This window comes from Ovis aries, chromosome 10, assembly GCF_016772045.2.
Source record: "Ovis aries strain OAR_USU_Benz2616 breed Rambouillet chromosome 10, ARS-UI_Ramb_v3.0, whole genome shotgun sequence".
Taxonomy (NCBI): Eukaryota; Metazoa; Chordata; class Mammalia; order Artiodactyla; family Bovidae; genus Ovis; species Ovis aries.
Genome location: NC_056063.1, coordinates 83508699 through 83526209, shown reverse-complemented (window position 1 = coordinate 83526209; position 17511 = coordinate 83508699). Strand labels below are relative to the sequence as shown.

At 41.2% G+C, this 17511-nt stretch overlaps 1 protein-coding gene across 1 annotated transcript in view; it reads right to left on the bottom strand.

The window, feature by feature from the left end:
- The window catches only part of MYO16 (myosin XVI), a 527889-nt gene that overhangs the window by 159828 nt on the left and 350550 nt on the right, over positions 1 to 17511 (bottom strand). Inside the window, exons 22-23 of the mRNA XM_042255055.2 lie at positions 2361 to 2513; positions 102 to 302 (exon numbers count right to left, since the gene is read on the bottom strand). Of these exons, the coding sequence (XP_042110989.1) occupies positions 102 to 302; positions 2361 to 2513 (354 nt within the window). The remainder of the gene's footprint in view (positions 1 to 101; positions 303 to 2360; positions 2514 to 17511) is intronic.

The window sequence follows — 17511 nt, the reverse complement described above, 5'->3', positions numbered from 1 at the left end:
TTGTTGGCCCAGTATCAGTGATCAAAACTCTACGATAGCACGATCTTGAAGGGTTGCCCTTAAGGCCTTCGGCGCATGAGTGCTCAGGCCTGTGAACTCACCCGGCCCGCGTAGTGCATAACGGTGAAAGCTGTGCCTTGGTCTCGGAGGGCGAGGTTCCCGTTTCCATCCTTCACAGAGGAGTAGACCGCATTTGTGTTTGAGGATTCCAGCAGACCGTGGAGCTTTTTGGGAAGACTTGGTTCCACTGACCAAATCATTTGACTTTCTTCATCCAATAAAGACAGAAATCCAGAAGGCTTCTGAAAGTTAAAAAGACAGTTGTTTTTTCCCTTCCATTCCTCATTCTGCTATTTTTGTTATTGTTCACACATACCATTTGCAGCCTCATCATGTTAATACGATCACTCAAAACAGGAGTTTGTCCTTCAATACACGTCTATTTTTGTTCTTCACTGTGTCCCCACCACCTAGTAAACCTTTGATGTAATGTTGGCTCTCAGTAGTATTTTTTGATCAGGAATTAATAAATAAATAAAACAGTGTGCTTTAACGTCCTGAAAACACGGGCATATATTCTCATCTTAAGAAAAATAGAATTTCCAACCACAGACAAGCTGTATTTTTTCTTTCTGGTATATAGACCTATACATGTGCCTGCATGCTAAGTCACTTCAGTCGTGTCTGACTCTTTTCAACTCCAGGGACTATAGCCTGCCAGGGTCCTCTAAACACGGATTTTCCAGGCAAGAATACTAGAGGGGTTTGCCATGCCCTCCTCCAGGGGATCTTCCTGATGCAGGGATCAAACCTGCATCTCTCAATTCTCCTGCATTGGTGGGTGGGTTCTTTACCACTAGCGCCACCTGGGAAGCCCACAGACCTACATATTTATGTAAAAATGCAACTTTCACTCTGTACTTGGTATGTCTTTTTGTGGCGCTTTGCAGAGGGATCAAAGAGAAGTAACAGCAGAAATATCAACTGTCATTTCCAGTTCGTAATGATGAGGCTTCCACTGAGATAACCGCTCCAAAGAGGACCCCAAGGACGAGAGTAACCAAAGAGATAAACAATTTTGTTCCACTGACCACTAGCAGCCAAGGACACAGCAGCAAGTGTGGAGGGGTGCAGTGGTACCCAAGGCTTTCCACATATGGTCAAGTATATGTTAACTTAAGTATATGTATTGTCAACCCATTTTTAAAAGAAGAGTTAAAACTATATATTATGTGTGTCATTGTGAGAGGGGGCTTTATGGAAGAGAAGAACTTCTGTAATTAAAACACAGCACACTGACAAATTAGTAACAGACAGGAGACCATTTTGCATGTTATTAATAGGAAAATGAATAAATAAAGTAATTTATAAGTACACAGTTAAAAATAAAGGGTAGAAAGCCATATATTACTCTTTCCAATAGCGAAATGGCATTCATTTTAAACAATGTTCAAGTGTTTTAAAAATATTATTTGCAAATCTGTATAATGCTGTATGTCAGTAGACACAGATTGCTGTTTGTATGAGAGATTTTCATTTTTATGATGGTGACACGGAGGCAAAGATTCTTGCTTTATAAGGTACAAACAATAAAGATAAGCATAAACACCCACAGAGGCACTAAGATTATACGGCACGTATGTACACACATCTTTTTCCTGCCAAAGTTTTCCATATTCAGACTTAGAAATTTGGAGATAAACAAGATTTTTAGAATTTATTTTATGATCTTGCTAGTCTGGAAGTGAACGTCATTCAGTTGTGTCTGACTCTTTGCAATCCCATGGACTGTAGCCCACCAGGCTTCTCTGTCCATGGAGTACTCCCGGCCACAATACTGGAGTGGGTAGCCATTCCTTTCTCCAGGGGATCTTCCCAACCCAGGAATGGAACGCAGGTCTCCCTCATTGCAGGCGGATTCTTTACCAGCTGAGCCACAGGGAAGCCCTCCACTGGATCTTCCTGACCAGGAATTGAACCAGGGTCTCCTGCACTGCAGGCGGATTCTTTACCAGCTGAGCTACCTGGGAAGCCCTGTCAGCCTTAGTACTATTCATAAAATAGTATATTTGTACAATGGGTATTGTAACCATTCCAAAAGGAGTGTTTTAGCGATATAACCACTGTTGAATATTCTTATAACAAAATGATCTGATTATTTCTTGTTCTTTCAATCAACTGGTAATCCTTCAAGCACCCTTTCAGAGAAAGGTTGTATGCTCCTCAACTGACCCTGACTGATTATAAATGAATTAAAAATCATCAAGTCTCTTATAAATTTTCTTGAAAGAAAATTCTCTGTCTCCAGTACTTTGAAATGCATGCATCCTGTAAAGTATCCAATTATATTATATGAATACCTGGAAAAAAAAATCCAAAACTCCAGTCTGGTTACCAAGAGAATAAGCCGTTTCCATGGTAACTCCCTCTTGTACACATTCTGCTTGCTCCTGTAGAAAAAGCACTTCATTGATGTACTGGTGCATCTTCTCGTTGGTCATGTTGACACAGAGCTATTGTGGGGAACAAGAAAACAGTTCACAAGGTGACTCAGCAGGCACGCGCTCCAGCACACGCTTCAGACGGGCCAAGTGCTGACTCAAGGTGGCCAGCGCCAATTAGCGCATCCACTCGGCCCTGAGAAGCCAAGTAGAGAGCTTCACCGGATGTTGTTGACTTCACGTGGTCTGATTATGCAACTGAAAGTGAGTATGTTAAAACGAACAGGAAGTATAATTACAACAGTAACTTACAAATTTGGGGTCTAAAACATACTTCAGTATTTAAAATATATATTTCCAAAATGAAATTATATTTGAGCCCTTGTCAACAAGTGAAGATAAAAAGCTCCATTTTAATGAGAAGGAGGAGCAATTTTTGCCTCCTCATTTCTGTGGTAAAAAAACAACAACAACAACAACAAAAAAAAAAACAGGGTTAAAAATGATGGTCTGGGGCATCTGCCCTGGTTTCCACTAGCGTTTCTTGCACCTCTGCGCCACAGTCAAAAACAGTTTCAGTAAATTTGATGATAAGTGAATGTCTGTAGACTGGATAAGCCTCCCTATTGCTTCAAGTACAAAATAAGACCTTTAAAAAAGAATTAACAAGAAAGAGGGAAAATTGCTACTAATATCTCCCTTATTCTCAATTAACTGGTTTGAAATAAAGAAATATTTTTTAAAAGTGTGTCTGTCTGAATATCCCCTGGATTGCCCCAGCCCTGGCTGACACCTGAAGGCAGCAGGTGGACCCTGGTCTGAGGACCCAGGGAGCTGAGCAGCCAGGGGCCTGGAGAGGTCAGTGGGCACTGGGGCCTGGTTCGGGGTATTCAGCTGTGGCCTCGCGAGAGGGGCAGAGGGAGGGGCCCACGGCATACGCTCAGGGGCAACTGCGTGCCCAGCCTCATCCTTGTACGTAACTGACTTAACAAGGCTTTGTATAAGCCCCTCCCCAAAGAGTTACAAATAAAATAAGACTGATGCCACACTGCTGCTGTTAGGAAATCATTCTAAAACTGGAATAACCTGGGAGAGAATTTGTCCAGACTTGGAATAGCACCTCATCCTTATACCACTCCATCCGGGATCTCTGAAATTTCTTGAATTTTCTTCTTTCTCTCTGATTTGGCCAGTAGATAACCAGAGCTTTTTCTCTCTTCCTCTTGATGACTACATCTCATGAGATATATGCAAAGCTGGAAGGGTTTTAAATTTAAAACTGTTTCCTAAATTAACTCACAACTTTGCAGATCAATTCTCTGAATATAAACATATCAAAAATATAGTTGCTTTATTTGAGAACGCACCATATAGAACGAAGTTTCCACTCTTGGTTGTTAAGGCAAAAACATTTTGAATACAGATACAGATCCATAAATCTGCACGAGAGCCGGGAAAGGGAGGCACGGAATTCAGAATTTAAATATCATCTGAAACATATTTCTTTCCTGATACAATCCTGATACAATTGTGAAGTGAAAACCGCTCAGTCATGTCCGGCTCTTTGCAACCCCATGGACTATACGGTCCATGGAATTCTCCAGGCCAGAATACTGGAGGGGGTAGCTGTTCCCTTCTCTGGGAGATCTTCCCAACCTAGGGATCAAACCGGGGTCTCCTGCATTGCTGGCGGATTCCTTACCAGCTGAGCCACCAGGGAAGCCCCGATTATAGCTGATACAGCCTAGCACATTCATCCCCCTGACTTGTCCCATCAAAACTAAGTGATATCAATACTTTGAAATCTATGTTTATTTTTCCCACGTGCTATAAATCTCTGGGAATGATTCAGGAGAGACAAATCTTTCTCTGTAAGACTATGCAGCATCCGTCCACAGCAGTAGCTCCCCGTGAAAGGAATATATTTTCTTGTTGCTCTCATTATAATCATAAATGAATAATTCAGAAATTTCTGAACGTTGTTGATAGAGTAAAAAACACAAAAATTAAAAAATACTTCACTTTACTTAAAGAAATAATTCTTTGAGGTGTTCCTCCAAACTAATAAAGCGATAAACTCCTTTTGTCCTGAGACAATTTCTCTACCAAAGATTAATAAATGCTATAAAAGAAATTTCTTCAATTTGAAGTGAAATATTTATAGTAAATGTACAGAAAGTAAATGGCTCCATTATGAAATGAAGCCGTTGGAAAAGATTCACTTTGATTAGATGATATACACAATTGAAATTTTTCAAACTTTTCGACATTAAAATATGCATTGAATCATCTAAGACAACGCAAATAGATCCTACATCTCAGCAGTTTGATTTAGAAGTAGTTACAGAAGGTGGGCCTAAATGTTATATATTTGGGGAAATAGATCACCCAAGACTTAAATGGAGAAGCTGTGAAAAATAACATGATGTCCATTATTACATGAAAAAATAACAAGAAGTCTGATAAAGGATTCTGAAATAAGCCCAGCAATGGCTGATTCTCTGCTGTAGAAGTGACATCCATATTATATGACACTTATCCTTCCCCTATTGGAGAAGGAAATGGCAACCCACTGCAGTGTTCTTGCCTGGAGAATCCCAGGGACAGAGGAGCCTAATGGGCTGCCGTCTACAGGGTTGCAGAGTCGGACATGACTGAAGCGACTTAGCAGCAGCAGCATCCTTCCCCTCATTTTGAGATGCTCTAGTTAAAAAGACTTAGGTAGATGTAGATTTCTCAAACATTCAATATAATAATTTCATATAAATAATATATGGTATCTATGAATTATATACAATATGATAGTTCTCTTATCGTTTCGCATTCAGAATAGACTTCAGCTCTGTTATAAACATTACTTTTGATGACAACTGACTAAATTCTCTTGCTCCTGACTGTTTATAGCTGACTACCTCTATATACACACCTGGCTACAGTGTTTGAACTGACTCAAATGCTTTTATAATAAAAACTAGACATTTTAATTGGTTTTGCTTCCTAACATTTTACTGAACTGAATATGGATTTCAATGAATCGATCCACTGTTTAGAAAGGATGACAATACCAAACGTGAATGTGGAGAAAGCCACTGTGGTTAGAAAGAGCTGGAAAAGGGCTTTTGGTCTTTTTTCCCCTTGCTTTTCTCCCCCCGCAGGAAGGAAAGTCTAAAATAATCTACCAAACTTTGGGTAACAAAGAAAAAAAAGATTTGGCCTGCGCTTCTAAACAGAGGAGGCCAAATGAATGCTCTCCTGGCCAAAATGATTCATAAAACATATAGCTTCTGTCCCGTTGTTTCCGTTTCGAAACTGCAGTGTTGGGTGGGACTCGGTGACGGGGGGTGGGGGATCCTTACAATATATCGGAACTTTTAATTGTACACTGAGTTCTTTGTATTCTGGGGAGAAAAAAAAAATTATTAAAATCCCAAGGAAAACTCCAGTTAGATATGTACTGTGAATTGCCTGTGATTTCTGACTTGCAGCCTTTTTTAACAGAATGTGGGCCTGGATTTCTAACAGCAGTGAGTGATGCATTTAAGGAAATCACAGTGAGCACATGGGATTAGAAGTAGACGTTTTTCAAACTCATTTTGAAGTCATGCATACAAACATTTTCACGAGAACAGTTTTCCTTTCCCTATTCTAAATTGCTCATCGCACTCACTGTTTCAGCAAAGGTTAAAATATTTAAAAAGTGCTAACAGCGTGAACTTCAGAACCACCAGGACAGGCAGCTAGGGGGATGGCTGTGGACATAGCGCCCTGAGGCCGGCCCCTTGCTGAAAAGAAAAAAAAAAAAAAATGCATGTCACTAATGGCATCCGGTCCCATCACTCCATGGGAAATAGACGGGGAGACAGTGGAAACAGGGTCAGACTTTGTTTTGGGGCTCCAAAATCACTGCAGATGGTGACTGCAGCCATGAAATTAAAAGACACTCCTTGGAAGGAAAGTTACGACCAACCTAGATAGCATATTCAAAAGCAGAGACATTACTTTGCCAACGAAGGTCCGTCTAGTCAAGGCTATGGTTTTCCAGTGGTCATGTATGGATGTGAGAGTTGGACTGTGAAGAAAGCTGAGTGCCGAAGAATTGATGCTTTTGAACTGTGGTGTTGGAGAAGACTCTTGAGAGTCCCTTGGACTGCAAGGAGATCCAACCAGTCCATTCTGAAGGAGATCAGCCCTGGGTGTTCACTGGAGGGACTGATGCTAAAGCTGAAACTCCAGTACTCTGGCCACCTCATGTGAAGAGTTGACTCATTGGAAAAGACTCTGATGCTGGGAGGGATTGGGGGCAGGAGGAGAAGGGGACGACCGAGGATGAGATGGTTGGATGGCATCATGGACTCGATGGACGTGAGTCTGAGTGAACTCTGGGGGTTGGTGATGGACAGGGAGGCCTGGCGTGCTACGATTCATGGGGTTGCAAAGAGTCGGACACGACTGAGCAACTGAACTGAACTGAACTGAACTGAATGGAACAGTGGCCAGAATCAGGACAAGGACCTGCACGCTCTTGGTTTGTCCTCCCTGAGCTGTCTGTGTTACGTGTGCATATGCACGCGTGTGTTAAACACCGTCAGAGAAAGACAGAAAGAAAGATCTGCAAAGGCAAAGTAGCTTATGTATCTAGAAGCATAAATCTGCATCAGTAATTGAGACTATCACTGACGTCAATGCAAAACAGTCATTATTTTATTTTTCAACTCTACCCATGGAACTGTGTTTGAGTTTCATTAAAATCCCCCAGTATTCCCTGGAGTAGACGTTAATGTAGGTAAAAGGTGGGTTTTCATAAATGATAATGAACAATTATTAAGAACTGTTTAATCAGCATGCACCTTCTCTGATTAAAATACATGCTTTGTACATTAGCTGCCATTGTGGGGCGGTTTAATAGTAAAAGCCAGGCACCCTTTGAAAACACTCTTTAGTAACAGGCCATTATTGCTTATCCAGATGGCCCATCATTTGTATTAATGACAAACTTAATTTCTTGAGTAAATTTTCACCAACTGTTCCCCCTTTATTTTTATTACTCAGTGAAATTTATCTGAAGCAAAAATATAATAAAGCGTGACATATGCATCACAGAATTAAAGTGGAGATTAATTAAAGCTGACTCCAGCTGAAGGCAGAGCCCCAGGCGTTAGACGGGGATTCAAAATCCTACCGAACACTGGAATTGACCAGGCGCTTTTAAAAAAGGCTGATGTCTGGGTCTGACCCCATACCAATTAAATCAGAGTGGGGCCTGGCATTGATAGATTTTAGAAGTTTTCCGGGTGATTCGAACGTGGAGACAGATGATGGCATACACAGTCCATTAACTGATTTCCACATCAATTTACACACACACACACACATGCATGGCATATATCATACCATTATACCTTAAAGGACATTTGTTTCTGTCCAAGGTGTCCTTTAGTGGGAGCGAGGCTCAAGAGGCAGGGGCACATGTCTACTACGTACAGCTGATTCATTCTGCACAGCAGAGACTCACTCAACACGGGGGAGAAACTATTTGTTGTTGATGTTTTAGTTGCTCAGGACCATTCAACTCTTTGGAGACCCTGCGGGCTGTAGCCCACCAGGCTCCCCTTGTCCATGGGATTTCCCAGGCAAGAACCCCAGAATGGATTGCCATTTCCTTCTCCAGGGGATCTTTCCTACCCAGGGTTCACACCCACGTCTCCTTCATTGGCGGGCAGATTCTTTACTGCTGAGCCGCCAGGGAAGCTCAAAGAAAATATACCCCAAATTAAAATAAATTAAAACAACAGCAGCAAAAAATAAAACACCAAAATGTCCTTTAGACATCTGCCTCGTGAGACATTTGACCCATCCCATGCCAAAAGGTCCTTGATATTTGCGTGCGGGCTCAGTTGCTTAGTCGTGTCCAACTCTTTGCGACTCTATGGACTGTAGCCCACCAGGCTCCTCCTGCCCATGGGTTTATCCAGGCAAGAATGTTGGAGTGGGTTGCCATGCCCTCCTCCAGGAATCTTCCTGAAGCAGGGATCGAGCCCACGTCTCTTATGTCTCCTGAACCGGCAGGCGGGTTTTTTACCACTAGTGCCACCTGGGCAATCTTCTGGGAAGATTACTGTTTTGTTAAGAAACCAAACACCCTTTCCGTCTCTGGATTCTCACTGAGATTTCAAATCAAATTCTGTGTCATAGGTTTTAAGCTAATATAGCTGGAAGTTACTTCACAGGCATGGAGACATTATTTTTATACAGATAACAAAAACACTTTCTCTTCCTTCTGTATTTTAGGGATTCTGTCATTTTTCAACAGGGGTTCAAAAGTTAAATTCAAGGGAGGTGGGAGGGGGGTTCAGGGTGGGGAACCCGTGTACACCCGTGGCAGATTCATGGTGATGTATGGCAAAACCAATACAATACTGTAAAGTAAAAAATAAATAAATAAATAAAAATTAAAAATAAATCCAACATTTTAATGAGATTAATTCATGCCTATAATCTCCTTTAATGTGAATCGCCAATATTTAGGGGTTGGTCAACAATAAACGTATTAGCTAATTTTCTTGCCATATTCTGCATCACAATCTGCTAATGTCAGATTGAAATACACAAACAATACTGGAATAAAGGTCTTTTTCAAAGAGTTCTCCTTATCCAGGATTAAACACAAAGCCTAGAGATATGGGCCACAAAGGAGGCTGAGCACTGAAGAACTGAGGTCTTAGAAATGTGGTATTGGAGAAGACTCTTGAGAGTCCCTTGTGCCAGGGGCCGGCGTGAGGAACTCCGCCCATGGCAAAGGTCATGAGGAAGGAGGCTTGGCATGCGCAAAGGCCTGATCAAGCCTCAGGAAACCCCCTGTTCCCAAGCATCTACCCCCAAAACCAGAGTCTGCCTACTTTACTGTTTCATGCTCTCGCCTACACCTCTGACTTTATGGGGGGCTGTTCCCCACCAGTTCTCTTGGAGAAGGAGTAAATGTGCAGCTCCAGTCAACAAAAATTCCTGGGCGTGACAAGGGTGTTTCAACTTACAAACTCCTCTGAAGGTTCTCTCTAGCCTGCCTGAGCGGGTTCGTCTGGCCACATGTGATTGTTTACAGCCTCCCAACCATGAGAGGCACGAGATGCTTTAAAACTTTCTAAATACAGACTCTTTTGAGAAATTAAAAAATTATTAGTATAGTATAGTGGGTTGATTAGGAATTATATTGGTGAAGGGGTTTTTCATTTATTGCGCCAATAATTACTGCTAATTCCCTGCCCTGGGTGTGACAAGGGTGTCTCAGGTCAAACCTCTCTGCTGACAGACTAGCTTGTGTGACAACCTCTCAACAATAAATAGCACAGAGAGTCTGGAGTATTTTGAAAGTCTTAATTAGCACAGGGCTTTTCTCATTGTTGAGTCAATGATTGCCGCCAGGCGTCCATATCCTTAGGCACCTGGGAATATACTAATCAATGCATTTGGAATATAGTAAAGGAAATATAGTAGTTTTTGATGTTAGCAATACTAGACTTTTTGAGTTAACGAATTTTCTCTTTTGTTATAGATCACTGTACTTTGTTATAAATCACTGTGTCCTTGCTATGCAAAAATTTAACTTTATCACTATCTTAAGACTAAATAGATCTTCAGGGGAACACTGGTGAAGGGTTTTCATTTGTTGAGCCATTATTTGCTGCTAAATCTCCATATTCCCTGCCCTTATAATGAATACAACTAGCATATAGGAAAAATTAGTATTAACCTTTAAGATTAATCATGTTAAACCTTAGGCTAAGTAAGTTCCTTTCTTGATTGTAACTCGCTACACCCTCACCCTATAGGAATGCAACTTTATCTGCTACCTTCAGAGGGTGGCGCCTGGTTTAAGAAAAAACACCCTTGGAAAAAATAAGTTTTTTGGTTATCAGAAAGAAAGGATCATAAAATGTCAGCAGGCCTCATGGCCAGAAGATGATGTAAAACCCGTAAGACCTTTGTATAATTTTATACAAAGCACCTGATTGTGACAAGGGTCAGGTCTGTAGACCCCCGCATGACTCTGTATTCATCCTATGTATAACAAAAGGTATATAAACAAACCTAAAAAATAAAGAAATCGGATCAGTTTCTGGAAAGACTGATTCCCCCGTGTCATTTTCTTCCCTTCTGGCTGAATTCCCATCTGGTATGTGGGTACTCACCAAGCCTACTAACTTTGCCTGGGCTTCTAAGATTGGACCAGGGAGGCCTCAGTGCCTCCTCTCCTTCGGGAGAACAGAAAGACGCCTGTGGCCTATGTAGGTGGTGATTGGTATTCCACGTAAACCAAGTTATTCAGTCTCCTTTTCTCCACTATTTTTCCTACTACACTATCCGTTTCTAATCTCTCTATATATCTGTAATTAAATAAGTTTTTTCCTAGGACGCCTACTCCGTCTCCCCTTTGAATTACCCTGGATCCACCAGGACTGGACCCCGGCACCCTTGGACTGCAAGGAGATCAAACCAGTCCACCCTAAAGGAGATCAGACCTGAATATTCATTGGAAGGACTGATGCTGAAGCTGAAGCTCCAATATTTCGGCCACCTGATGTGAAGAACTGACTCACTGGAAAAGACGTTGATGCTGGGAAAGATTGAGGGCAGGAGGAGAAGAGGGCAACAGAGGATGAGATGGTTGGATGGCATCACTGATTCAACGGACACGAGTTCGATCAAACTCCAGAAGATGGTAAAGGACAGGGAAGCCTGGTGGCTGCAGTTCATGAGGTCACAAAGAATCAGACACGACTTAGTGGCTGGACAACGACAAAGAGATACTGAAAACATCACAGACTTCAGAGCCCTGGCTAAGGTGCCAGAGAAAGAAAGAGAATGGCTCAAAAGTGCCACTCTGGGACCCAATGGATTTGCATGTGAATTCCCATGTGGCCCCAGGAAGGCTTCTAGATGTCCCTCAGCTTTCTGAGAAGGTGCTGCAAGAGCTCGTGATCATAAGGGAAGAACATCTGAGTTACAGGAATAACCCCAGAAATTGTAGCCACTATTGATTGTTAGCAGAAGGCTAAACGGAACCATGCTCCCAGGCAGCACTCCTGGGGCTTTGGATCTGCAGACTCATTATTGTAAAGCTGAGCTTTTTCCTGGTTAGTTGTCATCAAAAGAACTCAACTGACTCTTTATCTAAAGTGACCTGATACATATTTTCAAATACATTAATTCTTCCTATTATATTTTGTAGCACTTCCTTTTAATCACCCTGGCGCAGGCATACCCCAGAGATACTTTGAGTTTAGTTCCAGACCAGGGCAGGAACAGGACTGTGGCAATAAGGCTAATCACATGCGTCTTTTGGCTCCCCAGAACCAAACTCCTTGGTGAATGCAGGGGATTCACCGAGAAACGCGTACACCACACTGCACTCCACTAAGTGTGCAATAGCATTGTGTCTAAAGAAATGTACATAATTAAAAGCTACTTTACTGCTCAAAATACTCGGAGCAGCGTCTGGGCCTTCAGCAAGTCTCAGCAGTAATACTAACGCTCACCGATCACAGACCGTTGTAACGAATATGATGATAACAAACAAGCATGGCACGGGAGAATTACTGAAGCATGACAGGAAGACATGGACTGGGCAGAAGCTATCGGAAAAATGGCACCAGCAAAGCGTGCTTGATGAAGGGTTGTCCCAAAACTTTAATTTGTAAACAACGCAATGTCTGTGAAGCCGAACGAAACCAAGTGCAATAAAAGGCCTGACTTCACTCTACAGGGAAGAAGATACGCCTGCCCTCGCCAGCTCACTTATTTATATTAAACAACTGGATTTGCTGAAAAACTCCACTATGAAAAAAACAATGGCGTATAAAATTCATTAAAAGTTTATTGCCTCTATATTTCATAGAATAAATAAATAAATAATATTGTATCATAAGAGAAATACAAAAAAATATAGACCCATAAGAAGGTAGCAATTAAAGCTTAGGAAATGTATCATATAATAATAATGAACCTTTAACTTTCAAACAACCTTTGAAACGTTCTGGAATCAGATGCTGGTTCTGTGTGTTCTTCCTTGAGCCGCTTAAATTCTCTGAACCTTAGTCTCCTTAGCTCTAAAATGGTGATATTGTTTAAGTTAAAAAGTCTTGCGGGGAAAAAAATTCATTAAATGTGCATTTTCCATGCTCAAAATTGCTTTCTTCGGCTTCATTTTTTTTTTGTTCCCCCCAAAATGTTTTCAAAACGGTTAACCTGAAGCCCTCTAACCACACTATTTTTAAACATAGACTACAATATTATTACAAGAAGTACATTACAATAGCATAGCGTGTCATTAATTAATCTGCTTGTTTTTCAATAGGAATCGGAATAGAACTATACTAGGGTTCTGCTATGTAAAACAATTAATTTCCTCATTCTATTTTTTTCTTATATTGTGTTATCAATAGTGTGGTGAGTTCCTGAAAAGATTCCAGAAAATTCCAGAAAATTAGATAGAGAAAATGTTGTCAGAGCTAGACCTTTAATGAATGCATGATTTGGGAATTTAAATATGAAACAAGGTTAGGGTAATTTCTTGTATTCGTAGATCAATTCATTGAGCTGAAAATAGATTATATGGATACCTAATAGTCTATCAGAACATGTGCTATGATTAAATACCACAATGAAGTATCACCCCCCAAGCAGTCAGAATGGCCATAATTAAAAAATCTACAAATGCTGGAGAAGATGTGGAGGAAAAGGCGCCCTAAACTAGGTTAGAAACAAGGGCCTACTGTGCAGCATCGGGAGTTACACTCAATTTCTTGTAATGGCCTGTAGTGGAAAAGAATCCGAAAGGGAATCTATGCACATACATAACTGGACCACTTTGCTGTACACCTGCAGTCAATAAAACACTGCACAAATTAACTATACTTCAATCAAAAAAATCAGAGGAACAATACATGGGACTTGCCATACGAGGGGTGAAAACAGAAGCCTTTTCCTCACTAAGGTTTTCCTAGTTCTTCTCCCAAGATATCCACTTAGAATTAGTCCTTCTCACATTTGTGCCCCACCTACCTCACTGTAATACGCATACCCTTCCTAGCGCCTAATGCAGAGTCTGGAAATTGGTACACATACAGAAAACATTTGTTGAATGAATGAACCACAGAGGACTCTGATGCAAATGAGCCAGAAAAAATGGACCCTTCCAGGTTCCGAGAAAACACTTTCTTACAGAGCAGAGACCATAGCACTCTCACTTTTCCCATCTGTAAAATGGAATTATGTACATCAAGAGCAAATGGCTTGAGTTCAACTGATGGGTTCAATTGATGGCTGTTAATATATCCTCTGGGCTTCCTTGGTGGCTCAGATAGTAAAGAATCTGCCTGCAAAGCGGGAGACTGAGGTTCACTCCCTGGGTCGGGAAGATTCCCTGGAGAAGGGAACGGCAACCCACTCCAGTATGCTTGCCTGGAGAATCCCATGGACAGAGGAGCCTGGTGGGCTACGGTCCATGAGCTGGCAAAGAGTTGGACATGACTGAGCGACTAACACTTCCACTTTCTTTCCATATGTCCACTGATTTCTTTCTGTATCATATCTAGGATAGTGATTTCACAACTAGGGATTGCATGGGGTTTTTTAAAGGTTGAGGTTGACAAACTATATAATCTTATTTCATAGAACTTTAGAAGTCCAGGCATTTGGCTTTTTCCAAACCTTTGAACACTTAGCCCAAACCTGAGTTATTCTTCACCAGGACTTTCCAAGAAATCTCCCTCTTTAGAAAAGATTTTGTAAGCAGGGAAATGTTTCAAACCCTTGAAGACTCTGCTGAAATTCACTTAGAGGAAGCCTCACTTGACGACTGGTCAGCTGTCATGATCTTATCCTCCACAACAGAAGCTTTTACTTTGAACGACTGCGTTATCTTTCCAAACTCACTGTATTCTTATAGCAGATTGCTGAGAAGCAGTTTATAGACTGCATGGTTGAAGTCTCACTTCACGTGGCTGCATGCTATGTGTCTAGTGGGAAATTGGGGGAAATTATTGAATGTTAAATCATTAGCTTCCACTACTTTGTTCTTTATGACTTTGGTGAAGATCTGTAGCCTGCAGAGCTTGGCAATAGCAACTGTTGGGAGAACACATTCTAGCATTTATTAAAATAATATTTATATAATCTTAGAGTTTTCTCATTTATTCTAGATGGTACAGGCATACCGTATTTTATTGTGCTTCACAGACACTGCCTTTTTCACCAGTTGAAGCTCTCGAGTTACCTTGGGTCAGGTAACTCTACCAGCATCAGCTTTTCAACAGTAGTTGCTCAACTCATGCCTCTGTGTCACATTTTGGTAATTCTTGCAATATTTCAAACTTATTATTATTATTATTATATTTGTTATGGTGACTTGTGATCATTGATCTTTGGTGTTTCTACAAAGACTTGCTGAAGGCTCAGATGATGGTGCTTTTTAGGAATGAAGTCTTTATTATTAGGGTGCAGACATCAGTGCTGGGTTTTTTTGTTGTTTCAGATTTAAGCTATAGCACACTTAATAGATACAGTGCAGTGCAAACATTACTTTCATATGCACTGTGAAACAAACGGAAATGCATGTGACTAGGTTTGGCAGTGTTTGCTTTTTCTCTGTGGTCTGGAGCTGAGTCAGCAGTATCTCAGAGGGGCACCTGTATATTAAGGACGATCTCGACATACTCAGCAATGAAAAGAATAACCCAGTAAACCTCATCTGCAATCAACCGACTTCAACAATTATCAACAATTACCACCTCATGGCCAATTCTGCCTTATCCATTTCCTTGTCCATTACCCTCAAAATTAGATTCACTGAAGCAATTCTCAGACATTGTGTCATTTAACTGCAAATATTTGAGTATAATTCTCTAAGCTACAATGTCTTTTGAAAAGTACCTTCACAGTATCTATATCACATATAATTTCTATCAAGGATAATTTTTTAATTTTGTCAAATACCCAGATTTCACATTACATTAATCATAATTTTTACACTTAAGCAAATCAGGACCCACATAATGCCTATATACGTAACTGATTTATACGTCTCTTAGAGCTCCTTAGATCTGGCAGTCACCTTCTTCTTGCATTTTACATGTTGAAGAAATCAGGTCATTCGTCTTGCACTGCTTCTCACAGCTTAGATTTTGTCGGGTGAACTCCTGTGGTTTAGTTTAGCGTTCTGTCATCAGCTGTTTTTTAAATTTTTATTTTTTTGATGAGGGCCATTTTTACAGTCTTTATTGAATTTGCTACAAATACTGCTCCTGTCTTATATTTTGAATTCTGGGGCCTTGAGGCATGTGGGATCTCAGCTCTCGGACCAGGAATCGAACTCAGAATGGAAGGTGGAGTCTTAACCACTGGCCCGCCAGGGAAGTCCGTCCTCCGTCCCCAGGTTCTGTTAGTTAGCAGTTGCATCAATGCACCTCATGACGCTCAGGACTTTTCCTTTCCTTCCTTCTGTCCTCCTTTCTTTCCATCCTCCCTTCCTCGGCAGGACACTTGACAAGCATCTGGTATACTGCCGCCCTTCTTTGTAAGTCAGCTGTGAGCGGTCCTCACGGCAGAGATGCCTAGATCCATCACTTATCAGGGGCGGTAACGCTGACTTGCTCTAATTTCGTCATTCATTCTTCATTTATTTGTAGTGAGATCGCACCAAGTTATACTTACAAAGTAACTTGGGGAGAATCCGGACCTTCGTAATATCAAGGCTTTCTAATAAGGCAGGAGATCTTTTTTCATTTTTCACCTGTAACTATGCACCTTCCAGGGATATTTTAGCTCTCACTTAGGCCAGTTGCTAGCTTTGATGATGTGAATGTTTTCTTCGTTTCCTCTGTCTTCTGGTAAACCGCCTTAAGAACACGCAAAAGTCCTTTGTTTGACGTGCCGATGCACACGTGCCGTGTCAGGCTCTCTCGCTGTTTGCAGCCATATTTTCATTCGTCCTTTTCAGCTGTCTAAATAGTAATAATCTCTGGACCTGAAAAATATTTTTGACTCTCCCTGTCACATCGTGCCTTAAATTCCGTTCGCTTTACTAACATCGGTGGTACCACGATGTCTAAGGGCACTAGCATTTCCTATTAGCTGAAACAAACTCCCAGGCAAAGTATCACAAGCTGTCAGCTAGTCTTCGGGAGCTTCTTGAGCATACCGAGGATGGCGGTCCCGATTTTTGGAGTACTTCTTAGAAGCTTCTCAAACTGTCCCTGTCCTAAATATATGTCAAGTTTCTTACGGAAAATGCTTATGAATGAACGATTGTCAAGAAATATATAAATATATGTTTTCCTATGCCTGAGCAAGAAGAACCACTAGCAAATTTACTAAAGATTTTTTCTTATGAGTGTGCTCTTTAAATTTTAATTGAAACATGTCTGCTAGTGATTGATCACTCCGTTGTGTCCGACTCTTGGTGACCTCGTGGACCACAGCCCAGCAGGCTCCTCTGTCCCTGGGATTCTCCAGGCAAGAATACTAGAGTGGGTTGCCATTCTCTTCTCCAGGGGATCTTCCCAACCCAGGGATCGAGCCTTGGTCTCCTGCACTGCAGGAAGATTCTTTACCGTCTGAGCCACCAGGAGACCAAGATTTTTTCTTATCAGCTTCCTCTTTAAATTTCAGCTGAAACACATCTGCTAAGCTTGTTTTATATGCATAAAGTGGTATCACACCTGCCTGCAGCTCTGTGGGGGCTGACATTCTAATGAGAAGCCCATAGGTCAATAAGCTCAAAGCAGAATAGAACAGATACTTATAAAGACATTAAGGCCCTTCTGGGTTTGGTTCTGAATATAATATTGATCTGGTAAGCATTCTGCTGCAAGTTTCCAGTGGAATACGACATGCGGAAGTCCACCATTCTATCAGCAACTTCAGAGTCTAAGATGCATCATTCAAACCAATGGCCTTTAAAACACTGCACAGGCAAATTCAGGAATCTACTAAATCCACCATAAGTTGAGATATGATTCCTCACAAAGAAAATAATTTTATTTTTCAAAATGCCTCTGGGGTACTATTGTGCCCC